The 26,465-nt window shown below is 44.5% G+C and overlaps 1 protein-coding gene across 2 annotated transcripts in view; it reads left to right on the top strand.

The window, feature by feature from the left end:
* The first annotated feature begins 3,499 nt into the window (after nucleotides 1-3,499).
* Ptpn11 (protein tyrosine phosphatase non-receptor type 11) overlaps nucleotides 3,500-26,465 on the top strand; it is a 58,334-nt gene continuing 35,368 nt past the window's right edge. For both annotated transcript variants that reach the window (XM_055605828.1, XM_055605827.1), the window contains exons 1-4: nucleotides 3,500-3,700; nucleotides 20,198-20,320; nucleotides 23,001-23,195; nucleotides 26,041-26,233. In XM_055605828.1, the coding sequence (XP_055461803.1) occupies nucleotides 3,687-3,700; nucleotides 20,198-20,320; nucleotides 23,001-23,195; nucleotides 26,041-26,233 (525 nt within the window). In that variant the 5' untranslated portion in view covers nucleotides 3,500-3,686. The remainder of the gene's footprint in view (nucleotides 3,701-20,197; nucleotides 20,321-23,000; nucleotides 23,196-26,040; nucleotides 26,234-26,465) is intronic.

Genomic DNA, 26,465 nt, shown 5'->3' with positions numbered 1-26,465 from the left:
TATCTATCTATCTATCTATCTATCTATCTATCTATCTATCTATCTATCTATACAGACAGGGTTTCTGTGTGTAAAGGCTCTGGCTGTCTTGGACTCACTTGGTAGACCAGGCTGGCCTTGAACTCACAGAGATCTTCCTGCCCTCTGAGTTCTGGAATTAAAGGTGTGTGCCAACACTCTGAGCTCTTTCTATCTTTTAAGACAAGGTCTTTCTATGTAGTACTGGCTGCTTAGAACTCTTTCTTTAGATAGACCAAGCAGGCCTTGAACTCACAGAGATCCTCTTGCCTCTGCCTCCTTTCCTGAGTGCTGGGATTAAAGGCTTTTCTGCCATGCCTGGGCATTCCCTTTATTTTAAAATAGTGGATATTGGATTTAAGGTCTCATACATGGAAGGCAAATATTCTACCATTGGCTATATTCTCAGTCTCTCTACCTTACCTCAATATCTACCTCCACCCACTTTTTATTTTTATTTTTTTTATTTTTGAGACAGGGTCTCTCTACATAGCTCCGACTGTCCTGGAATTCACTATATAGATCAGGCTGGCCTTGAACTCTCAGAAATCTATCTGCCTCTGCCTCCTGAATGCTGGGATTAAAGGTGTTTGCTACTATGTGTGGCTCTCCCTTTTCCTAAACTCAGCTCCTTGGGTTCCTTCACTGTCTTTTCCATTTACACAGAGACCTTTCCATTGTATCCAAGTACAGGAGACAACCTTTGTCTCAGGATCTTTGCAGTAGCCTGCACAGGAACTTTAATTCAGAACATTGTTGCTCTGGCAAAAGATCACATCCAAATACCTTCTAGGTCTGTGTGATCCAGCTGAAATACAAACATGCTTTTAATCCAGGAGATAGAGGCAAGCAGGTATGAGTTCAAGGACAGCCTGGTTCAGAGCAAGTTTCAGGTAAAGAAAAGCTTAGGTCCAGGCATGGTGGTACATGCCTTTAATCCCAAGCAATAAAGGTACAGTTAGTTTGTAGAAAGAAGTACCCATGTTTGAAGGTGTTGTCTAATTGAGTGGCAGAAAAAAGTGAAAGATTTGACAGAATAAGATACGCCAGCTCTTATGAGAAGAGAGAGGAAAGGGAAGCTACTTAAGGGGGCATCACAGAGCATGAGAGAGAGGAGGCAATTTTATTGGGACAGTAATAGAGAGACAGGTTGCAGAGAAAGAACAAGCTAGACTTAGGTGAAGATAGAATGAGCCAGAGGATGAGGAGGATCCAGGAGATTAGAGCAGATTGCTGGAGTTAGTTTGAGGCCAAGCAGAGCAATTCATGGGCTGGGAGAGAAGCCAGATTGAATAAGTCATCTGGGAGAGGAGTTTGAGCCAGAACAGCTGAGTTGAACTAGCCAGCCCAGAGCTCAGTAAAAATGAGGGTGAGCCTATCAAGCAGTAAGCCACAGAGGCTGAAAACATTTTACGTCTAGCTTAGATTGTAAGGAGGCTAGAAGCATCAAGGCCTACGTTAGTAGACAGAGGTGATAAACCTCCGAGAGGACAATTGGAACAGAAAAATAAAAGTTTCTTTTACAGTAGCCTGTGTCTTTGTTTGAATTGATTTCTTCTAAATTATCCCCGCAGATTGTTCCTTTACAGACAAGTGTCCAACTGGAATTTCAGTGAAGCCTATGCTAACTACTACTTAAAATGGTCATACAGGGGCAGCAAGATGGCTCAATAGATAAAGGTGCTTTCAGCACAGAACTGTTGATCTGAGTTATATCTCTGGAATCGACTCTCAGGAAAGTGTTCTCTGAGCTACACATACACATGCTGAGGCACATACATGCCCAGATGCCCATCCCCCTAGTTAATAATAATAAGTGAAATGAAAGAAACGATTGTAGACAGGCATGGTGGAACATGCCTTTAATTCCAGTACTCAGGAGGTGGAGGCAGGTGAATCTCTGAGTTTGAGGTCAACCTGGTCTACAGAGGGAGTTCTAGGGCTACTCAGAGAAACCCTGTCTCAAAAAAATAAAAATAAAATAACAAAAAAAGATCATGCTGTTAGCTCCTCCTATTTTTCCAGTTTTGTTTTCCCTGTTATACACAGCCAACTGCTTCTGAAGCTATTAATTTGAAAGTTCCGGAAATAATTCATCAATGATTATTTTTTAATTTTTATTTGTGTGTTTCATGCATGCAGGTGCATGCAGGTGCTCATTGGGCCAGAAGAGGGCGTCTGATCCCTTGGAGCCAAAGTTAAGACAGCTGTGAACCGCCAAGTGGGTGCTAGGAATTGAATTCTGGTCCTCTGCAGAAGCAGCTAGCTTTCTTGTCTGCTTATCCATTTGTTCAGCTTCTAATTACTCAGTTTTATACTTTCACCCTTCGTTAAGATGCAGCTATTCAAGAAAACCTCATTTATCTAACAAAGTCTCCCTCCTCCTATATTGTGTTGTACTGCTACTAACAATTTGGACATTTGAAAAGGCAGTTATGAAGTCCTTCTTTTAAGTGAAAAGGTCAAATTCCTTAAATTAGAAAAAAAAAATTGTTTGCCAGGATTGCTAATCCCATACGGGTGAAACTGCAAAAAGGAAGAAGTTTGCGCTAATTTTATTTCAAACTGTAAAAGCTATGGCCATTGTGCATAGGTTGTTTCTTAAAAACAAACAAAACAAAATTAACAGGAGAGGCTGGAGAGATGGCTCAGTTAAGAACACTATTTTTGCAGAGGTCTTGAGTGTGGTTCCCACTTCCCAGCACCCTCATGGAAGCTCACAACTGCCTGTAACTCCAGTTCCAGGGGCTGTTGCTCTCTTCTGACGCGGGCACTAGGCACACACACAGAGCACATACTTACATGCAAGCCACTAACACATTAACCACTAACACACTAAGATTAAAAATATCAAGAAGTACTATTTTTTTTTTTTTTTTTGACAGGGTCTCTCTACACAGCTGCTCTGGAACTCACTATACAGACCTGGCTGGCCTCGAACTACTCAGAGTGAGCCACCTGCCTCTGCCTCCATAGTGCTGGGTTAAAGGCTTTGGCCACCTTTTTCGGCAAAATAAATCAGAAAACATTACATTCTATGTATGGCTTTGTGCGCGTGACTGCAGTGCCCGCTAAGTACGGCGGATCCCCTAGAGCTGAAGTTACAGGAGGTTCTGGGTCGCCCCATATAGATGTTGGAAACCGAACTCGGGTCCTCCTCAAGGGCAGCGATCGCTACTGACCCCAGAGCCGCCTCCCCATCCATGCTTATGTGTTTGTTTCTTTTCACGTTTGCGCCGGCACTGGACGCGCGTACGGTATACTAGCACAGATGTGCGGCATCCCACACATCACAGTTTAGAAGAGGAATCTCCCACGTCCACAGATGTGTGACCATTCGGGTTCAGAAGAGGAAGACGCCGTGCATTGCTCAGGGCCTGCCAAAGCGGAAGCAGGAAGTGGTGGTGGCGGCGGCGGCAGCGCGCGTGATGACGTCACGCCGGCGCCGCTGGCAAGGGGCGGGGGAGAAGGCGGAGCGAGCCGGGCGGCGGGGCGGCCGCGCAGTGTCCGGGATCCAGGCCTGGCCAGGGTTGTGCGCGCGGCCGGCCGGCTCTGCCCGCACTGGTGTCGGCTCCCGAGTGGGGCCTCGCTCGGCCTCCCCCATGTGACGGCGCCCCGCGGAGCCTGAGCGAGCAGCGGGTCCGTGCGGAGCCGGAGGCGGGAGGAACATGACATCGCGGAGGTGAGCCGCCCGCAGGGGCCCGGCCGCGGCCTGGGTCCCTGCCGCCTCGGCACTGCGCGGCCGCTTGGGAGTACCCCCAGTCTCCCCGTCTGTCCGGCGGCCCCGCCGCCCCACCGCCCCGTCCCCGGTCCCCCATTCATTTCCTGCCGCCCCGAGTTCCTGCTCCCGCGGCCCGGGACGCCCGTGGAGACACCCGCGGCCCGACTGGCCGCCGCATTCCTGACCCATTGCCTCATGAGCGTCGCCTCCCGGGGATTCCGAAATAACCCCGCGCGCTCGGGGAGGCGCCTGGGCCACCGCGGGGCCTTCACGCAGGACCCTTTCAGGTGCCTGCGTCCTCGCCCCCAAGTGCCAGAATTGGGAAAACTGACGCTGTCTGCAGCGGCTGGGAGTGTACCCTCCCCGCTGTGATCTTCGCTTTGAAAGGTGGGAGGGAAGGGAACCTTATCTAGTCGTGGAATTCTTCCCTCCGAGTGCGTTCCCGTTTTACGGGTGTGAAAATTGAGGCTCCCAAGTAATGTGCTCCTGACAGGACACGGTTTGAAGCTAAGGTCAGGAGGAAGATTAGCGAGTTAATGGGCTCCTTTGAAACTTCAGGGTAACAAGACACAGTTGCTGACATTGAATTTGCTCTTACTGGAAGCCAGTTTAACACGTTTTAGTACCGCTGTAATATGAGGTCAGTGGTGGTCTCCCGGCTAAACATGATGAGCAAATTGAGTTTTCAGAATTAAGTACATTGTCGTGTTAGTCTTCTAAGTGGTGGAGACAGAATCTCGAAGTTAATTACCATGCTGCCATTATTGTTCTGTAACTGTCGCTAATTATTTGTAAGCTATAATTTTGTTGCTAAACACTAGTGTGACCTCTGGTTTTTAAATAAGGATGGTGCTGTTTTGTACCTCTCCTAGAGCACTCACACACACGTCCCATTGTCTATTCTTTTCCATGACGCTTCAGTTTTATGGCCATCAACTGAGACATTTGAAAAAATGGTTTCAAGCTGTTGGCATGTACTCGAACAAGAGTCCTTTCAAAATATTAACTCCTCAGAAATACACCTGAGTGGTATTCCTTCATGGTTCAGGAACCAAAAATGAAGAAAAACAAAGGAATTGAGAACTTGTAGGAAATGAGTGACTTGGACAGGTCTCTTGGCATGTGCTTGCAGATCCGGGTAATACCTCACTCCATTTCAACAGAACAGTGTATAGCCTCAAATGTTCCAATTCTTCAGGGAGCTTTTAAATAAAACAGTTGTCCATTCTTTAATCTTTCAAATAGTCATTGAGCCCTTTGTCCCTTTTGTCTGCTTTGCCAGACTAGTGAGGATTTGCTGTTTTAGGAGACAAAAAGCCAGCACTGGGGTGGGGAGCTGGCTGAGGAGTAACGGACCCTACTTTGTCTAGCTTCTTAATGGAGATGCAGGGCAGTGTGGGCACAGCTTCAGCAGCAAGGGGTTGGGATGACAGTTTAGAATAGAGTTGTCTCTTTTCTTCAGCCCTGGTACTTCGTGCACCTGTTACAGAGAAGGCAGTGCTTCCTGAAGACTCACGTTATGGAACCCAACGCACAGAAAGTGGCCATTGTGTATTTTTATGGAATGAGGTTGATGGACTAAGACAGGGTCTCTTACTGTGTTGCCCGGGTTAGCCTCCAGCTTATATTCTCTTTGCCTTAACCTCCTAAGTGCTGGCATTACGCGCTGGTTCACTATAGGGGCTTGTTTTATTTAGTTTTAAAATCAGCTTTATTAAGTTACATCTAATTCAGTGTACAATTTGATAAATCTTGACTTCTGTGTACCCTTGGGAGACCATCACCACAGTCAAAGATAATGAACATATCCACCACTCCTGGTGAGGTTTCCTCTGCTCACTCTTCCCAGTCCTCTTGTTCTCTTTCAACCACTGCTCTGTCAACATCATTAGTTTCCACTTCTTAGAATTTTATGTTAATGCCACTAGACAAATATGGACTCTTTTTGAAGGAAGAGTCCTGATTTTTTTATTTTGAAAGCCCGGTCCTTCCTTCCTGCCTTCCTTCCTTCCTCTCTTCCTTCCTTTCTTAGCATGTATTTATTCATTGTGTGTGAGTCCATGCCGTGGCATACATTTGTATGTCAGAGGACAACATGTGGAAATTGGCCCTCTTTACCACACAGGTTCTAGGGATTGACCTCAGGTTGTCAGGCTTGTTAACAGTGCTGCTACACCCTGGCCTAACATATGTATTCTGAGCCCCATCCCATATTGTGTGTCTGAGAGTGCATTGCTTGTTACTGCGTAGTTGTGCAGCGTAGTTGTGCGTAGTTGGTCCACTGTAGGGCTGCTTCCTTATTTACCCTTTTGACGGACCTTTGGCTGTTTCCAGAATTTGTCACTCACATGTGATGTTCTGACTGTTCTTGCAAAGGCATCAGCATGGTTTCATCTCTCTTCAGTAGCTATCTACAAGTCAAATTGTCGAGTTTACTACTATTTACAGACACTTGCAGCCTGTTTGCAAAAGTGCTTTCAGTGTTTGCTTTCCAGCCATACTCTGTGAGAGATGCATACAGCTTGTTCATGTCTTTGCCAAACTTGGTACAGTGTCCTTTTAATCTGGGCCATTTTTGTGGAATGATATGTTATTACAGTTCTGATTTTTTTTAAAGGTTTACTTTAATTCTGCATGTATGGTGGTTTTGCATGTATGGTGGTTTTGCACGCATGTGCGGCATATGCATGCCTCCCTCCCACAAAAGCCAGTAATTTATTATTATGTCAAGTGTGGGCACCAGCTAGCTCTTTCGTGTGGCTGTCCAGTTGCCCCAGCACTGCTGTTGGGGAGCCTCTCTTTACAGGTGGAACCTGATCCATTGTTGAACAACACTTGGACTTGTAGTTAAAGGTGGTTTTAAGTTGCCTCACATGAACGCTGGGAACCAAACTTGGGGCTTCTGCAAGAGCAGCAAATGTTCTTAACTGCTGAGTAGTTTCCCAACCCCATGATCTCGTTTATTGACTCTTTTAAAAAAAAGTGTCTTGTGTGTGTGTGTGTGTGTGTGTGTGTGTGTGTGTGTGTGTGAGAGAGAGAAAGAGAGAGAGCGAGCGAGAGCGAGAGCGCTGAGGGTATGTACTCACATGTGGAAGTCATAAAACAGTTGCATTCTAGGGATGGAACTCGGGTTGTCAGGCAAGTGCATTTACACATTGAGCCATCTTGTTGGCCTGAGGATCTGAGAACACACTGAGTTTTGATGGAGATTCAGGGAAGCTCTTTTTGAGGAAGTGATTATAGGAACTGACACTTGAATGACAAGCACCATATTGATGTTTGTTTTACTTAATTATCACAGTAAACTTTTTTTTAAATTTTTTTTTTATTTTGAGATGGGGTCTCACTATGACACACTGGGTAGCCTAGAACTTGCTGTGCAGAACAGGCTGACAGATCCTCCTGCCTCTACCTCATGAGTGCTGGGATTTAAAGTGTGTGCTACCATCTCTTGTCCTAAACTAGTTTGTTTTGGTTAGTATATGCAGGCTTTACATTTCTGTGAGCATTCAGTAACCAGCATGTTGGCATATTTAGCTTGTTGGCTTCTCTACCTTGAAGATAAGGAAACTAAGGCACGGAATAATTACTTGACTGGTCCTGGGGAATCCCTCTGAGAGAATAATTAATTTAGATGTTAAAACTGCTTCATGCCCTACGGTGCCCTCACCCAGCTGCCAGAATTGCCTGTCTTCTCAAGTCTTCCTTCAGTCTACTTTTGTTCCTCCAAAAGATACGTGCTATGAGTTGGGCTGAAGGTGGAATGTTGAGCTGTCATCCGACTGGAGAGTTCTGGTTTGTCAGGGCAGGTCAAGTACATTTTGTCCAAGGTGCTCTCTGGCAGCGCATTAGTTATCTCCCGGGGGAGTAAGTAAACTTGTGCTGCTGAAAACCAGCAGTCCCTGTGCCTGTCCAGTGCATCTCACTGTCTCTTTTCATGTTGTGGCCCCACAAAGGGCCAAGGTTTGGGCTGGAGTTGTCCAAGGGCACGGGCTGGACCGGTTGCTTTCCATTCTTGATCATGCTCAATGTGCACACTGTTAGGAGACGCACATGATCTTGGAAAGGCAGAGCCAACTCATGTTTGTCATTGTCACCAGCAGGCCCTGGTGGACATAGTTAGGCAGCTACAGAACAATCGGGCACTGATTGCTTTAGGAGACATATGCAGCACTGGCCATCTCAGGCTGACATTTTTAGGGGAAGGGCAAACACTGCTGTTTGGCAGGTATCAGGGATGTTTTGGGTTGTACCAGGGCTTGAGACCTCTTAAGTGGGTTCAGATGTTCTGGATTGCAGTTCAGTTCATTGTCATGTCTTTGGGAGTGTTGTGTGTGTTTAGCAAATCTGTTGTGGTACTTGGAAAGGGGCTGCGGATTGTGCATCTTTGCAGAGAGCATTAAGTTTATGGAGACTTGATTTCTTTACCAGCACCAGATGAGTTGGATAAAACTAATACCAAGTTGAGATCTGCAGTTGATCAGTGTGTGATGTTCCATGTAGAATACATTTGTTTGAATATGTTGTGATGTACACACATGTGCAGTTAGTTGTGTATGCTTATATGTACCTAGGTAATATGTATGTTTATTTGTAAGAGATCGGTATTGGCTCAGGACCCCCAAGACCAAGTTCTCAGAACAAAGGATATTTATTTGCCCCAGAGAGAGAGAGAGGGTAGAGAATAAAACAAAGACAGGAGATAGAGGAAGACAGAGAAGGGGAAGGGAGCAAGAAAGGGGGCAGGAGTATTTGTCCCAGGGGACTGCCTCTGAATAGAGAGGAGACAGAGGTGACCCATAGGCAGTTTATAAAGGTAAAAGGGGAAACCCCAAGTATGAGGTCTTTAAATTTAATTGGGCCTGTTAATTGGGTAAGGCAAAGGGGTCTTTTGATTGCTGGACGACAGTACTTTGATGGCTGGACCTTGGTAGTCAGCCTCAGGAGGAGGAAGTGGCCAAATAAGGGAATATGTGTTGGTCCCTAGCTTTGAGAATATAGTCCAATTTTTTTTTTTTTTAAGCAAGGCAGAGAGAAATAGGGAGGACAAGGCCTTCCAGAGCCAAATTTGCCCTTTACTGTCTATACATAGTCTGTTTTAATTAATTAGTTTAGAGAAAGGGTGTCTCTATGCAGCTCAGGCTGGTCTCAAACTTAGAACCATTCTGCCTTAGAAACTTGAGTGCTGGTATTACAGACATGTGCCACCACACTCTACCTTAGTGTTTGTAGTGCTGGGCTTGGACGAAGAACCTTAGCATCCTAGGCAAATACTGTCACCAGCCTGCACCCTCAAATCTACAGAGTCTGCGTTAACCTGAGGTAGGAGGATTGCTGTGAAACTGAGGCCAGCCTGGGTATAGGAAGACTTAAAGAAAAAAAATCAGAAACAAATGTAATAATAAGTCTTTTTTTTTTTTTTTTAAAGACAGGTTTTCTCTGTGTGTAGCCCTGGCTGTCCTGGAATCACTCTATAGACATACAGACCAGGCTGGCCTTGAACTCACACAGATACACTTCTGTCTGTCTCCCTGAGTGCTGGGATCAAAGTTGTGTGCCACCTCACTACCGGCAAGAAGTCCTTCTTATTGCATCAGCCCACATAATGAAACATCTGTCCATTCACTGAGGAGTTTACTTGTTCATTGATGGGTCTCTTGTAAGCTGAGGATGTCTTTGAACTCATGAGCCTCCTGCCTGTACCTCTGTAGTGCTGGGAGTTTAGATGCGTGCCACGATGCTTGTCTTATTTATTTAGAGACAGGGTCTCTCAGAACCCACTCTTACTAGGTTTCAGGATCCTCCTGCTTCAGCCTCCCGAGTGTTGTGATTGCAGGCATACTCTATTCCTGGCTCACTGAACTTGGTAGGATTACCAGTTTCTATGCTCGGAACTGAGTGTTCTAGTGGAAACAGTGCTATAAAAGTGCTGAGTTGGGGGAAGTTCTCGGGGTGTTTGGTGAGCAGGAGGTAGCATGTGCAGGGCCTGTGGGACTCGGGGTTACATGTGGGGTAGGGATTAGACCATACAGAAATCTTTATTTTTATTTTTTTTTTCTTTCTTGTGCTGGGGATGGATCCTAGGGCTTCATGCATGCTCAGCCTCAGCTCTGCCACTGAACTACACTCCCAGCCTTAGGGGGAACTGCTAAGGTCTTCAGTGTCATGTGTACCTCAGAGCAGTGAAAAACCATAGAAGGATGTGATGGGGAGTGGCATCAGTTGATCTGTTTAAAAATATCTTTCTGGCTCCTGGGAAGGCAGGCTCGAAGGAGGGGGTTCAGCGAGATCAGACAGAGCGAGGCTTTGAAGTGGGTGAAACACTCTGTGGAAAAAGGCTTCTGGAGTCCATTTTCTTTTATTTTTTATTGCCTTGTCATCAGCGTGGAGATGCTGACCAGTGAGACGCCAGAAGACAGTGAATTTGGACAGAGCATCTGCTACCCCAGAAGAGCTGCTGTCATGACTTTTTTTTTTTTATGTCTTGCTTAGATTGCTCCCCCACTAATGACTACCTTTTTTCGTGACTTAGCCTTTCCTGCATTCACGCACACAGAATTAGGGAAGAGGACTGTTCTTGTCTGCACAGAGTACCAAGCTGTAGTGCTCCCCCTGCAAACATGTGATTTTTCTTGGGACCAGAGGTGAGAAGGGTAAGACAGGGTAGGATATTTGCTGCAAGTACCTGGAAGGAGGCTATGGACCTCCAACTTTGATCCCTTCTTCACTGCAGCTTTTCATCCTGTGTCCCTGGGGGCAGGAAACACTCAGAGAGCAAATGTCAGCACTGTCATGTTTCATCAGCGTTTGTTTTATTAAATTTTATTATTGTTGTGTGGTGGCGCAGAGCTTTAATCCCAGCACTGGGAGGTAAAGGCAAGCTCAGGACAACCAGGACCACTTAGACCTCATCTCAAAGAAAAAAAAATTCTTTTTCTCTTCTCTTGACACAAGTTCCTAGCTACAAACAGCAGAGGTTTTAATTAATTAATTAGTGCAGTACTGAGGATTGAATCTTGGACCTCTTCGTATTAGACAAATGCTCTACCACTGACCTATATGCCTGGATTTAAATACAGGATTTAGATTCTCTCTGACGTCTCTTTAAATAGTTTTGATTTGTTTACTTAAAAACTTTGTATTTTTAAAATTTTTGAGGCATAGTCTCATATGGCTTAAGCTGGCCCCAGCCTCCCTGTAACTGTGGATGACCTTGAACTTCTCATTTACCTGTCTCCACCTTGTATATGCTGGGCTTATAGACTTGTACTCTCATGCCAGGTTTTTGTTCAGTGTTTTGAGACAGGGTCTCCTGTTACCCCGGCTGGCCTCCGAGACTTGCTGTGTAGCAGAACTGGCCTTGAAATTATGGTCCTGAGAGCTGGCTTCCACCTGGCTTGGGTGTAACTCTTGCAGGATTATGCCTTTTATTTCTTCAAGCCTTCCCAGAGGAGGGCTTCTGGGTAGCAGGTTCTAAAGCTAGTAAATTCAGATGCTGGCTTGAGACTCCTTTTCATAAGTACTTCTGCTGAGGATGCTGTGTGCATGCGCATCACACCCCAGCTGCCCTTGAGTGTCTTCATGGTCACCAAGTGTCATTTACTTCATTGATGAACTCAAATGGAGTCATTCAGTGTGCTTTTCTTAGACACAGCTCCATGGCAGTGCTGGTGTGGCTGGTTGTGGGCTAGTCCCTACTGTGGTAAATTCTGCTTAGGTACAAGGTGGGAGGGAGAGCTGTTGGAGACTTTTGTTTGTTTGTTTCAGTACCTAATGCTTGAAGTACTTGAGCTAGAGTCTTGGGTGGTCCAGGCTTATAATCACAGCACTTGGGTGGTAGAGGCAGGTGGATCAGGGGTTTGAGACTGCCTACCTTGGGCTACATGAAATCCTGCTTCAAAACAAAACAATAACAACAAAAACAGAAACAGTCCCCCAGAACAGAAAACAAGTGCTGGGCCTTGAAGAAGGCACTGGCTGCACATGCCTGCCTTAGTGAATACAGTCCTGCCTCCCTCTGTGAAGGAGAACATTGACTCTCAGAGTTGCCCTCTGACTTCCATAGTACACTGTGGCATGCAGCTACACTCATGCACACATAATAAATCAGATACTACTACTACTAATAGTAATAATAAATCAGATACTAAAAATAAACCAAAAACTTTTTACCTGCATACAGTCCTGGAGGCCAGTCCTGGCAATACACATTCTTTTTAATCCGTCTGCTTTCTCCATCTTTCCAACCAAATTCTCAGCAGCTGGTTTCATCCACACTGCTTCTCACTAGTCAGCGTGCTGCCGACCACAGAACTATTTTATTATCAGAATATTTGAGGAAAAGGCTTTGGTCATCAGAAATGCTTTTTGAAAAATTAGCTAAGAGTGGGGTTGAATGTATATTCAGGCTCAAGAGGATGGCTTATAGCATGGAAACTTCGATTAGTAAAGATCTATTTGAAATACCATAGGGACAGCCCCGGAGCCACACAGAAGCGAAGTGTCTGGAAAGACAGTGGAACTGAAATGACACACTAAACGGCTTGTGGGAAACGATCATAATTACCCATGAAAGCTCTGTCCCTCAGGACATCCACAGTAACTACAACGGGAAACTAATGCTTATTAAACGTTGCCTCTGTTGGGCCTCTGCACTAAATACTGGTTCCTATAGTTTCCCTGAAGACAGCACTCTCATCTGCTCACTCTTAATAACAGGGTGAGCATAATTATAAGATGTAAATGAAATACTGCAGTTTATTTAATAGAAGGGTAAGGAAAGGGCCACCTGCCTTATCACCTGCTTCTGGTACTGCTGAGAAGTAAAGGGATGTTTACTGGACCTCACCTGAGGTGCCTCCCACTCCTACTTCTGTGACCCTAGTGGATGCCTGGGGAAGAGAGGAGACAGATGGCTAGGGTGAGGACCTACACAGTCCTGAGTTAGAAATAAGTAGCAGACTAATGCTTAAATTTGCTTTCAGGCTGCATGTGGTTGCTTACTGTAATACTAGCAGTTTAGAGGCTGAGGCAGGAAGATTGCCAGTTGGAGACCAGCCTGAGTTACATAGTGAGACCGTGTCTTAAGAAATTAAAAAACACAACAAAACAACAACAACAAAACACCTTTTTTTTTTTTTTTTTTTTTTTTTTTTTTTTTGCAAGATGGGATCTAATTGTGTAGCCCTGGCTGTCCTGGAACTCACTTTGTAGACTAGGCTGGCCTCAAAAAAAGTTATTTTTATAGTGTTTTAAAAATATACAAATCTAAGCCGGGCACAGTGGCGCATGCCTGTGATCCGGCATTCAGGGAGGCAGAGGCAGGCAGATCTCTGTGAGTTCAAGGCTATCCTGGTCTACAAAGCAAGTCTAGAACAGCCAAGGCTATACAGAGAAACCCTGCCTCGAAAAACGAACAGCAAATAAATGAATAAAATAAAATAACTTAAAAGTTATAGTTTATATTATAATGTAGAAGTTTTTAAAATGTATTTTTTTTTTTAGAATTTAATTGTGAGCTTAAAGTTTTTTTTTTTTTTTTTTTTTTTTTTTAGTTATGTGTGTGTATTGTGAATGTGAGCACAGGTGTCTACAGAGGCCAGATATGATGAGTTCCCCGGAGTTAAAGTGAGAGCCAGTTGTGAGCCACCTGCTGCCTGCTGTGGCTGCTGGGAACTGAACCCAGTTCTCTGTAAGAGCAGCACACATGTTTAATGGCTGAGCCCTCTCTCCAGTCCTCGCTAGTATTAATGTTTTAATCTCATTTTGTTTTATCATTTCTTCTCTTTCTGTCTCCCTCTGTGTGTGCATATCTACAGATATAAAGTATTTTGTAATAATTTTCTGAACATTCAGGGTAAGTTCCATAGCTCATAACTCTATTGCTAAAAATACTTAAGAACATATTTTCACTTTTCTTTTTGTCCTGTTTAGTCTGTTGCTCAATATTTAAGCAAGCTTTCTACCACTTATGTACCTCATTCCTTTGAAATATTTAAAACTTTTTGTTTATGTGTATGTGTTCTATGTATAGGTGTGTACACATTTGTACAGGTGCCTTGGGAGGCCAGAAGAGGACATTGGTTCTCCTGGAATTGGAGTGACAGATGGCTGTGAGCTGCCTGATGTGGGTGCAGAGAACTGAACTCCAGCAAGTGCTCTAACTATGGAGCTGTCTCTCTGGCCCTTCCACAAACCTTTGTGAAAATAGTTTTCATTGGCCTGTATGTGTATATGTTCTGAGAACAGCATCTCTCTGTGGCCCAACCTAACTCAAGCTATGGGCATTTCCATCTTTGCCTTCTGAGAGCTAGGTTTAGAGGAGCTCACAGCCATGCTTGGCTCCAAATTTTAGTAAGCTTTACAAAATTTTATTTATTTTTGTGTGTATGGGTGATCTGTCTGTCTGTGTGTCTATGTACTGTTGTATCTCTGAGGAAGCCAGAAGAGGGCATTGGATCTCTTGGGACTAGTGTTACATGCAGTTATGTTGGCTCCAAATTTTATTTTATTTTATTTTTTTAAAATAATTTGTTTATAGCTGGGTGTGGTGTCACACGCCTGTTATCCCAGCTCTCTGGGAGGCAGAGGCAGGTAGATTGCTGTGAGTTCAAGGCCAGCCCAGTCTACAAAAGTGAGTTCAGGACAGCCAAGGCTACACAGAGAAACCCTGTCTCACAAACAAACAAACAAAAAACAACAAACAAACAAAACAAAAAAACCCCATTATTTATTTTTATTTCATATTCATTTTTGTTCTGCCTACATGTATGTTTGTGTGAAGGTGTAAGATTCCCCTGGAACTAGAGTTACAGACAATTGTGAGCTACCATGTGGGTGTTGGGAATTGAACCTGGTTCCTTGGAAGAATGGCCAGTGTTCTTAACTGCTGAGCCATCTCTCTAGCCTGGCTCCAAATTTTAATTGGAGACAGGATCTCACCATGTTTCTCAGGCTGGCCTGGAACAGTTTATGAAGCCCAGGCTGGCCTTGGCCTGTTTATGTTGCCCAGGCTGACCTTTAACTTTATGTAGCTTAGGCTGGTCTTGAACTTGCAGTCCTCTTGCCTCAGCCTCCTAATAGCTGGGATTACAGGAATGTGTCACGTGCTCAGCTTCAACTGTACTTTTTTTTTTTTTTTTTTTTTTTTGATGCTGTGTAGCCTTAGCTGTTTGGGAATAAGCAACCCATGCAATTATTACTGCTTTTATACACATTGAAATATGTCTTTACCAGTTAAATTGCACCTTGAGAAAATCTGGTGCCAGGAGAGCCAGCTTAGTGGTTAAGAGCATTTGCTGCTCTTGAAGAGCAGTTGGATTCCCAAATCCCAGCATGCATTGGTGGTTAACAACTGTCTGTAATTCCAGCCCCAGGTGATCGACATCCTTGTCTGGTTTCTCTGGGCACTGCAGGCAAAAGACCCCATACATAAAATAAAAATAATAAACAAATAAACTAGTCCTCCAAACAAAAACAACTCAAACTCCAGAACTGCATTCTTTCCTCTCCTTTCTTTCCTGAGTGTTTAGACCCAGAAGGATAATCCAGCATTTCAGCCTTATTTTGTATATTTTATGTTTATAAAAACACAACTTATGTTAAATGAAAATGCGTATTTTTAAACTACATGTTTTTCTTGGCTTTACGGAAGGGAATTCTAAAATACGTAATTTTTTTATTATTAAATGTGCTTAGTAGAAATAATGGCTTACTTTTCATAGTTCAAGGTCAAAAGTGAAGTTTATCTCCTATATCTGTATTGACCTTTGGAGAGCTGTTACGACTCGGGTCTTTCCTGTTCTGTGAGCAAGGTAGACCTTCCCAGTTATGTTGGAGGAACTTTGCTTTGCCAGGGCGGCTGTCTGGTGCTTTTCACCATGCGGTCCATTTCAGCTGCTTGTTGTGTGGAAAGAACCTTGGCCCTGTTGTTTTAAATTTGTATTGTATATATATTGTATATATACCGCTTTACAAAGCTGGGCTTGGGACAAAACTGGGTCTGGTGCTGTTAGGATGCTGGTGCAGCAGCAGCAAAGAATCGGTCTCTCTACCAGCGATGCTAATGAAAATGTGGAAATTTGATATTCTTAGTGAGAGAGGCTTTGGAACAAGCTTTTAGCTTAGGCTGAGTCCTTAGATAGTCACTTTCTAAATCTGTGTTTTGAGAAAGGATCTCATGTTGCCCAACCTGGCCTTAGATATTTTATGTAGCTGAGGTTGGCTTTGAATTCCTCCTGATCTTCACATCCCAACTTTGCCACCACACCTGGCTGAGTGTTCAAATTCTGGTTTCTGCAGGAGCCTGTAGATGGGACCTTGCTTTGTCAGCTGCATGTATTAGAATCAATATCCATTCTCTGCCATCAGGTAGAACCACTGGCTCCATTGAGTATTGCACTTCTAGCACTGAGGAGACTGAGACAGGAAGACTGGGGTTACAGGGCCTTCTAGGCTACAAAATGAGGTTCTGACTTGGGAATACCTTGCTGTGTGCTAGCCCTTAGCTAGGATCACGTTGCTAAGTAGGCCTTTGCAGGAGTTTGGAGTCCATCAAAAAGAAGTAGACACATCTTTAGTTCCCCGCCTCATGGAGTTCCCAGTTCAGCCTTGAGTGTGGCAGCTGTGGAGATCTGGACTAGGCACTGAGCCATGTATCACCCAGGGGAAGTTCGGGGCTCATTGAAAAGGGTATCTGACTGGAGCTGCAGAGGAAAAGCATGCTCAGAGGCCACACAGGACAGGGACATGATAGATGTTACCAGAGCACAAAAGGCAGTAGGACCCCATTAATACCTGTGACTTTACTGTGTTTTCTTTTAAATTTTTTATTAAAAATTTTTATTACTTTTATTTACTTTAAAATTTTGCTTTCTTATTTTATGAATGAGAGAAAGGGAGTGTGTTTGTCTGTCCCTGGGTGTGGTTAGAAGACCGCATTCAAGAGATGGCTCTCTCCCTGTACCATGTTGGTTCCAGGAGTCTAACTTTGATTGCCAGGATTGGCAGTAGTGCTTTAACCCCTGAGCTGTCTCACTGGCCTTATTTATTTACTTATTTGTGTGTGTGTGTGTTTGGAGGAGGGCACATGGGTGCCAGGACACACTTGTGAAAGTCTGAGGACAACTTGTGGGAGTCTGTTTTCTCTTTTCACTATGTGGGTTCTGGGGATGGTCAGTTGTGAGGGCAAGAGCCTTTACCAACTGAGTCATCTTGCTGGCCTGTGAGTGTTTTCTTTTCACTAAAACCAGTGTTTGCTTTCCATGTGGAGTTTCTGATCTGGCCTGTGCACAATACTGTCCTTACATTAACTCACTTCCATTGCATGACAGCACTCACTCAGGTTCAACTCTAAGCATGGCAGGAAAGTTAGAACCCACAATGGGAAATCTGGCAAATCTAACTCATCAGGAGGAACTTCTGTAGGAAAAAATAGCCAAAGAAGAAGGGACAAAAGCAAGGAGATACCTGCCACTCTTGTCGCTAAGGATTAATTCCTGGTTATATCACAAGCTCCTACACATTAGAAAGAAAAAACTTCAAAAGGGGAGAAAAGTCCCAGCACTCGGGGTGAGGACAGAGGTTCAAGATTCAAGGTCATCTGCAGCTATATATAGAGTTCGGAGCTTGCCTGAGGCCCTGTCTCAAAAAAAAAAAAAAAAAAAAAAAAAAAAAAAAAAAAAGACAGACACAGAATTGTAAGAGAAGCTGACAGCTCAGGAAGGAAATTGGCAGGCTGGAAACATGAAAAGGTGTCAGAGATGCAAATTGAGGTAGAACTACTTTCCACTGGTCAGAGGCACAGACAGCTTGATAATTTATGCAGTGTTGGAAAAAGAGATGGATGGAGTTTCACGTGGAGGGTCTGCCTTTTCAGCGTAGTTGGCAGTTTTTGTCACCATAGAAGGTAGGGGCTAGGGATACAGCTCAGTGTTGAGCACATGCCAGGCTTGTTCAGTCCAGTACCACACATGTCCTCACACAAAAGAATTCCTTAAAGCAGGGCCCAGTCACATGTGCTGTGCTCTTGGAGATAGGGGGATCTTTGAGTTCAGTGTTGCCTGGCGTTAGTACAACCCTGTCTCAAGACAAAACAAAACTGAACAATTACTTATATAGATTAAAGCATTTGATTGATAAATTTTTTATTATTACTGTGCAGAGGAGCATCTCCATGCCATGGTTCGCATGGAGATCAGAGGGTGGTTTTGCAGAGCTTTACGTGGGTTCTGGGGCTCAAACTTGGAGTGCCAGGCTTGAATGGCAAACAAGCACTTTTCCTTGAGTCATCATACTGGATGTTTTAATTTCTAAGAATCTAACTTATGTACATGAACGTGTCCAAAGATGAGTGTAGCATTATCATGGGGCCAGCCTCCTTCTTTCTCCTTTCTTCTCTCTCTCCCTCCCTCTCTTTAGGAGGTGAGATGTGGCATTGTAGCCCTGGCTAGCTTGGCACTTGCTATGTAGACAAGGCTGCATTTTTCTATCCTGCCTCGTGAATGCTGTGATTGTACGTGTGCACTACCATGCTTGGTTGTCCTTTTGGTTCTCTGAGAGAGTCTTGCTTTGTTGCCTAGGCTGGCCTCTGTCTCAGAGCTTCACCTGTCTCCGCCTCCTGAGCACTGATAGGAGTAACCACAAGCAACTGCATAGACCTTGTATGTCAAAGGGTTGATTGTGGTGGCACATTTGTATGGTAGAATATTGTATACTCATGAAAAAGAATGTGCTCCTACAGGGAGATTTTAGGTTACAAAGTTGGGCTCCCACCTGAGTGTGCAGTGCTCAGTTTCTCGCAGGTGACATGGAGGAAGCATGTCCAGCACATGTGCACACATTCTTACCTTGCATGAACGTGGAGAAGTACATGCACAGGCTGCTTAAGACTCTGAAACCCAATTAAAAGTACTTACTTGTATGTATGTGTGGGGCCCAAAGGACAGTCTTCAGGAGTCTTGGTCCCCCTGTGGGTCTGATCCTCAGGCTTGGTGGCAAGCATCTCTTCCTGTTGAGCCACCTCCCAGCCCTGACTGTAGTTACTTCTAACTAATTCAACTGAATGTCTAAAGAAAGCCGTGCTTCAAGTCTTGTCTCTTCCTTTCCTCCTTGCTCTCTTTATTTTTCTTCTTGAGACAGGGTCACACTATGACACCCTTGCTGGCCTGGAACTCAGAGAGATCCACCTGACTTCCAAGCGTTGGGTTAGTGGCTTGTGCCACCATGCTCAGCCATCTCCTCCTTTTCCTTGTGGTATTCGGGATTGTTCTCAGGGGCCTGTGCAAGCATGGCACTACCATGCACTACCACTGATACATACGGATACAATACATACATGCATTACCATTAATACGTACTGATACAGTACATACCTGCATGACCACTGATTCATACTGGTACAATACATATATGCATTACCACTGATCTACTACCCAAGCTCCTTCTACATGTTCTTTTGGACAGAGTCTCACTGTGTTGCTCAGGCTGGCTTTGAACTCACTTAGAAGCCTTGAACTTGGGATCTGAGTAGCAGAGGTATAATCTTACACCACTAGACCTACCTACTTCCTGCTTACCTGAACTGCCACAAATGAAAGCATGTTTGTCTTATTAAAATCCCCAACGATGCCAAGTCTCAAAGGTCAGAGGGACAGGGGCTGTGGCTGGTTCAATGGTCTGTAGAGAGCTTGTGTGTGTGTGTGTGTGAGGCTGAGGGTTCAGTTTTCAGCATCATGTACATACAGCTTGCTATCTGTAACAGGTGACACTGCCAGCTGAGGAAGATAGTGTCTGCTGTGGACATGGTGTGTGCCTGTGATCTTACTCTAGGGGCTGGAAGAGGGAGAGTCCCAAGTTCCAGGCTAGCCCTGGGTACATAGTGACATCTGTTTCAAAAGAAAGAAAAAAAAGATGCTGTTAAATTTTTCTACGAGGATGTTTATCAGTTTTTGTTTATTTTGTTTTGGTTTTGGGACAAGTATTTTGTGGGGAGGCAGTTTCTGGAAATAACTTGTTCTGTTTGTATATCTGTGTATTTATTCCTATATATATATTAGAAAGCTGAGTTTACACAGGTGTCTCCCTTTGCATTCTGGTACCCTGAAAGTATTCTGCTTCTTTCCTCTCCCTCGCTAGCAATGAGAACCTGGCTCTTGTGAGCCTCAGTCCCTGTCCTTAGTCATGAAGTAGTTTATTTGTGTTGGTCTGGTTTCTTGGTATGCAGACTATTTTCTTGACCATGTGGATGATCATTTGGGACAGACAAACAGCCCAGGCCCCCTGGCCATGCTCCTTTCTCACCTCCTGTGCCTGAGGGTGCAGGACCCCAATATCCCATCCAGGAAAGGGCAAGGACTAGCCTGGAAGCGTGCTGTCAGCCACTGCTCAAAAGCCCCACCACGGTGGTGTGAGAACACTCATCTGTGCTCTGGTTCTCAATGTCCTTTTTCCTCCTTCAAGGTGGTTTCACCCCAACATCACTGGTGTGGAGGCAGAGAATCTCCTGCTGACCAGAGGAGTTGACGGCAGTTTTTTAGCACGGCCCAGTAAGAGTAACCCTGGAGACTTCACTCTGTCCGTTAGGTAAGTTGGAAGGTAAAGAGAGACACTCAGGGTGTTTCCAGAGAAGGGTGAGGTCACATTGCTGCCGTACTCCTTCCCCAGAGTTTGGAGGCCTGTGTGAGGCACTGTGGAGCCAGTCAGGGCACTGGCCTACTCTTACGCTTATTTTATTTTAATTTTGTTTTTTGAGACAGGGTTTCTCTGGCAGTCCTGGAACTTGCTTGGTAGACCGGGCTGGCATCACAGAGATCCACCTACCTCTGCCTCCTGAGAACTTGGATTAAAGGCATGTGCCACCGCTGCCTTTTTTAAGATTTTATTTTATGTGTATGAATGTTCTGCTTGTGTGTGTGTATGTGTACCCTGTGCTGTGTGTTTGGTGCCCTCACAGGCTAGAAGAGGGCATCATATCTCCTGGAACTGGAGTTACAGATGCTTGTAAGTCACCATGTGGGTGCTGGGAACTGAACCCAGGTCCTCAGGAAGCAGCCTGTGCTCCCAATGGATGAGCCATCTCTACAGCCCCTGTTCCCATGCCTTTTATGGTCTCTCAGAGTTGTAGCCTTGAGAAGTAGTGGGAAGGACTGCGGGTGTTGTGCTCACAGTGGTGACTGGGCATACCTTGGGCAGAGAGAGGTAACCAGAGCTTTCAGGGCTTAGTCCTGGTTTCTTACCTCTGACCTGCTTTCTGGGTTTTTCTTTTCTGCTTTGGGTTTGTCATGGAGAACTGGCTTTGTAGGCTCTTCACCTCATTTTCCTTTGTCAAGATCAAAAACCTCTGAGGAAGCTGTGGTTCCCTTTAGTCCCCTGCCCAGTCCTTTTTCCCTCCTCCATTTCCCAGAGGAAGCCAATGTCCAGAGGTTGGCATGGATCCTCTTGATGTGTTGCATACTTGACTGTCTAGCAAGCTCTTGTGTTTCCAGTGCATTAAGAGTACTGTAATTCGTGTATCCATTGAAGTGCTATTTGAGTTGCCTGTTGGGACGTCTAGCTGTTCATTGTAATGGCTACTTGGTGGTCAGATGATGCCAACATACTTGCTTCTCCATTCTTTTACTGATGGACATTGGGCAGTTTTGGTTTGTTTTAAATCCTGTGGACAGTGTAGTGCATTCTCACAATGCAGATATGGGAGAATTTTCTCAATGACATTTTCCTATATGCCCATGTTCAAACTGAAGTGTATGGATTTGATTTTATAGACATTACTTTTCATGTAAAGAGATGAGTAAATCATGTCCTTGAGAATTTATTTAGAATCCCACTGAGACTTAGAGATCATCTTTTCATTTATGTATATGTGTGTTTTTGTGTATGACACAAGAGCCTACTAGGTAGCCATGGCTATCCTGGAACTTAATATATAGACAAGGGTGGCCTTGAATTCACAGAGATCTACTTGCCTCTGTGGTAGGATTAAAGGCACACTCAAACATATGGGCTTCTTAAATCCTTTGGAAGAAAGTTGCAGGGACTGTGACATTTGTCTCTGAGAATAAGGGCGTCTCTAGAACCACATTCTGACCCTTATGTAAAGAGATGTCAGATGACTGGACAGTATTGCCTGCAGGGAGTGCATATTAGACTTCTCTGTTGCTCATCAGGTCTTGAAAATACTTGTTCATTGTTGTGCGTGATGGGTGTGCTTGTCAGTTCCCTCGTATTGCCATAGTTTCCGTGGCTGCCAGTGACTAGGTTGTCAGGCTTTCTTGCTGAGCCAGCTCACCATTCTCAGACTTTTTTTTTAAACATTTAAAATTTTAATGTGTTAATTAAAAAAATATATTTTTTACATTTATTTATTTGGTGTATGTGTGCAAGTGTCAAGGCATGAATGGGTAGGTCAGAGGGCAGCTTTGGGAGTCATTTCTCTCCTTCCACCGTGTGTGTCCCGGGGGTTGAACTCAGGTTGTCATGTCAAGTTTGCTGGTAATCTCCTTTACCCATCTCACTGGGCCCTGTTGGTTTTGTTGTTGGGTATTTTGTTTTGTTTTGTGTTTTTGAGACATGATCTCTGTACAGCGAAGGCTGACCTTAAATTTCTGTATCATTCCAATTTTTTTAGTATATGTGCTGCTGAAGCAAGCACAGACCTGAAACTTCTGATGCTTCTGCTGCAGCCTCCCAAGAGCTGGGACTATAGGTGTGCAGCACCGTGCTCTTTAGGTAGTATAGATTTAAAAGCAAGCCTTTAAAATTTATTATTTATTTTAAATAATGGTCTTGCTCAGTGTAGCCCAGTGTCTTCCTGCCACAGCTTCCAAGGTACCAGGCTGTTGATACATTTTTGTGGTAAATATTTTGGATTTCCATTTTTTACTTGTGTATTTTTGAAAATCTTTTTGGTACCTATTCAACTGTATTGCCTTTCAGTAAAAGGCAGTGGATTTGCTGGATGACAAGGTGAGTGGGTGTTTCATCTTAACTTTAATTGTGTGTCCTTAATTATTAAGGACAGTAATTCTTGTCACTTAACCTATACCATAAAATAGGTCAGCCATTCAAACAGAAGCTCCACAGAGCATAGGTGCAGACACAGTGGGCTGCTATAGGTCAGCTGGGGTAAGTTGACCTCCAGTTTCAGGGGTGGGGTGAATCTTTTCTCTGGGTTTGTTTCAGTGCTTGGGTGAAATCTTCTCTGAATGTGAGATCTTTTCCAACTATTGCTGTTTGACACCCTTCCCCCAATGGACTATTTTAGAAGAAATGGAGCCGTTACCCACATCAAGATTCAGAACACAGGAGACTACTATGACCTGTATGGCGGGGAAAAGTTTGCCACCTTGGCTGAACTGGTCCAGTATTACATGGAGCATCACGGGCAGCTGAAAGAGAAGAATGGAGATGTTATTGAGCTCAAGTACCCACTGAACTGTGCAGACCCTACCTCTGAAAGGTCAGTGGCATCTAGGTGACGCAGATCTGCACTCCAGGCTTCATGTTGTAAACCTGGTTTGTGGGGTGTATAGATCCAGAGGCTGGGTCTGGTGTTTGCTCCTCATGCTGTCATTTTAAAACGTGGTTTGTTTTGTTTGTGATGGGGTTTAACATAGCCCTGGGTGGCCTGGGACTCCTGGTGTACTTGAGGATGGCTGAACCCCTGATCTTCTTGCCTTTACCTCCTGGGTGCTGGGCCTGCAGACATGCTCACCATGCCTGGCTTGTATGGTGCTGTAGATTGAGCACAGGCCTGGTGCATGCTAGGGAGGCACTCCACACACTGAGCTGCTTCCCCAGCCTTATGGTGTTATTAAGTAAGAATGACAGGATCAGAGTAGTCACAGAATGCCCTTCTCCTGCAGCAGCTGCCTCCAGTGTTCCTTGCACAGATTTTGCAGGGCTCTCACATCTTCCTCGTGTAGACTTAGTATGTGCTTTAATTGGAAGTTTTGTCAACAGCTGATGAGCTTTGAGAGTCAGGAGAGAAAACATGATACTAGAAATGCTGAAATGGTAGTGCTCCACAGTGGCTCTGAGCAGTTATTTAGCAGCATTACCGACAGAGGTCAGGCTAAGCCCGGAAGTGGAAAAGCAGAGCACAGAAGGACTAGTTTTTCCTCTGCCTTTTTGTATTATCTCTAAAGTGTGTGAGCATGTCCGTTTCTGTGAGAATGGCCTTTCTGTGAGAATGTGTGACGCTCTTCCCATCTGTTTGGGGTTGAGAACTTGTGTTTACTTTATATACCCTGATATTGGCTTCTGCATTCTCCTCTGCTCACACTGCAGATTCTGGGTAAAGATATATTATCTTTCCTATATTTCTGTCTAGATGTCTGTCAAGATGTTTCTGTGGCAACTTAAGAGCTGTGTTGTCTCAGAGTTTGCCATTTGATGGCCCTGGACAGCCTGTAGCAAGATTCTCTAGCACACTAGTTAAAGTATAGATTTCTGGGTCCCCTGTGGGCATTGTTCTCTCTGCCTGTGAGGACTCAAACTGTTAGGGAAACCTCTGTCTGTGTTCCAAAACATACATACCATTAAAGCTGGACTGGATAACCTAGTGTACCTTGAAGATTAGACAGCAGATTGAAAGACATTTAAGATTTGGTTGGAAATAGAGAAAAATCTGAAATGCTTTGAATTAATTTATAACAGATCATTTTTTTTTTTTTTCTAGTGCCAAGATGAGCAGATTCATGATGATTTAGTCTCTTTCATCACTTGTTTATTTGCTTGAGTCCAGGTCTCATGCAGGCTGGGTTGGCCTCCAGATGGATGTGTAACTGAAGATGACCTTGTGCCCCTCATCTTCTGCCTCTACTCCCCAGTCTATGCTGTCTCCGTCAGGGTTTCTATTGCTGTGATAAAATCATGACCAAAAGCAATTTGGGAAGGAAAGGGCTTATTTCATTTTACAGCTTATAATTTATCAGGACAGGAACTCATGGCAGGAACCTAGAAGCAGGAGCTGATGCAGAGGCCAGGAAAGGCTGTTATGTACTGGCCTGCCCCATTGGTTTACTCGGCCTGCTTTCTTACCTTACTCAGGACTACTAACCAAAGGATGACATTGCCAAAAATGAGATGGGCCCCTCTCCCATCAATCATCAATTAAGAAAATGCACGGTAGCCTTGCCCACAGACAAGTCTAGTAGGGACAGTTTCTCACCTGAGGTTCTCTCTTCCCAAATGACTGTAGCGTCTATGAAGCTGACATAAAACTAACTAGTACACATGAATTATAGGCTTGTGCTACCACAACCAGGCCTGTAACTCTTTTAGACCCTTTTAGGGTTAAGCATGAACCAACCAACCAAATGAACAAAAACACCCCAAAAAACAAAAACAAAAAAACCCTGGCATCTTGAAAAACATGAAAAATTTGAAAATGTGAAAAAGGCAAATTGTATTTTTTGTTTGCTTGCTTTTTTGAGACAAGTTTTTTCTGTGTAGCCTTGGCTGTCCCGGAACTCACCTGTTGACCAGACTGGCCTTGATTCACTGATCTGCCTGCTTGCCTCCCAACTGCTGGGATTAAAGTTGTGGGCCACCACTGCCTGGCCTCAACTTGTATTTTTAAGAGATGGAAGATTTAAAAGTAAATAGGAAGCATTGAGAATATTGGTTTTTGTTTGTTTTTGAGACAGGGTTTCTCTGTGTAGCCCTGGCTGTCCTGGAACTAACTCTGTAGACCAGGCTAGCCTTGAACTCACAGAGATCCACCTTCTCTGCCTCCAGAGTGCTGGGATTAAAGGTATGTACCACCATTTTTCTGGCAGATATTTTTTTCTAATGAATCTGAGCTTCTTTAAAAGATTTAGTGGAGCCTAGGTGTGGTGGCAGTGCCTAGAATCCCAGCTCTCAGGAGCCTGAGGCAGGAGGATCTACACAGTGATCCTGGGTCACACAGTGAGACCATCTCAAAAAAGAGCAATGGGGGCTGGAGAGATGGCTTAGAGGTTAAGTGCACTGGCTGCTCTTTTAGAGAGCCTGGGTTCAATTCCCAGCAACCACATGGTGGCTCACAACCATGGGTTTCCTTTTCTGACCAGCAGGTGTACGTGCAGGCAGAACACTGTATACATAATAAATAAATCTTAAAAAAGAAAAGAAAAACCAACTGTAGTTGTCATTTATAACATATCTTTTTTGGGATGTAGATTCTTCTGGTCAGACCCTCTGCCCCCTGGGGGAAGTTGTCTGTCAGGAACCTGTGTTGAGGAGAGCTGACTGAGCATGCTACATGAAGAAATACTGCCCACAACAGCCGAACTCCGCTTGTTTACTTTTCAAACCCACAGGTGGTTCCATGGTCACTTGTCTGGAAAGGAAGCAGAGAAACTGCTAACGGAAAAGGGTAAGCATGGCAGTTTTCTCGTCCGAGAGAGCCAGAGCCACCCTGGAGACTTCGTTCTCTCCGTCCGCACTGGTGACGACAAAGGGGAGAGCAATGATGGCAAGTCCAAAGTGACCCACGTCATGATCCGCTGTCAGGTAGAGCACTACGGGGACTGCGAGTTCACTGGAGCAGCATTTTGGGGGCTTCTGCTGAGAAGGGACCAGATACCAGCACACCCAGATTGTCGTTGTGGACTTGCTCATGGCCTTTCCCCCTGTATGTGTCTCATCATTTTGAATTACTGTTACTTTTGTTGGGTTTTCTTTTCTTTTCTTTTCTTTTCTTTTCTTTTCTTTTCTTTTCTTTTCTTTTCTTTTCTTTTCTTTT

Source organism: Psammomys obesus, unplaced genomic scaffold (assembly GCF_907164565.1).
Source record: "Psammomys obesus unplaced genomic scaffold, mPsaObe1.curated_primary_1811, whole genome shotgun sequence".
Classification (NCBI taxonomy): domain Eukaryota; kingdom Metazoa; phylum Chordata; class Mammalia; order Rodentia; family Muridae; genus Psammomys; species Psammomys obesus.
Note: the sequence above shows the minus strand (reverse complement) of the source record. Positions and strands in the feature narration are given on the sequence as shown.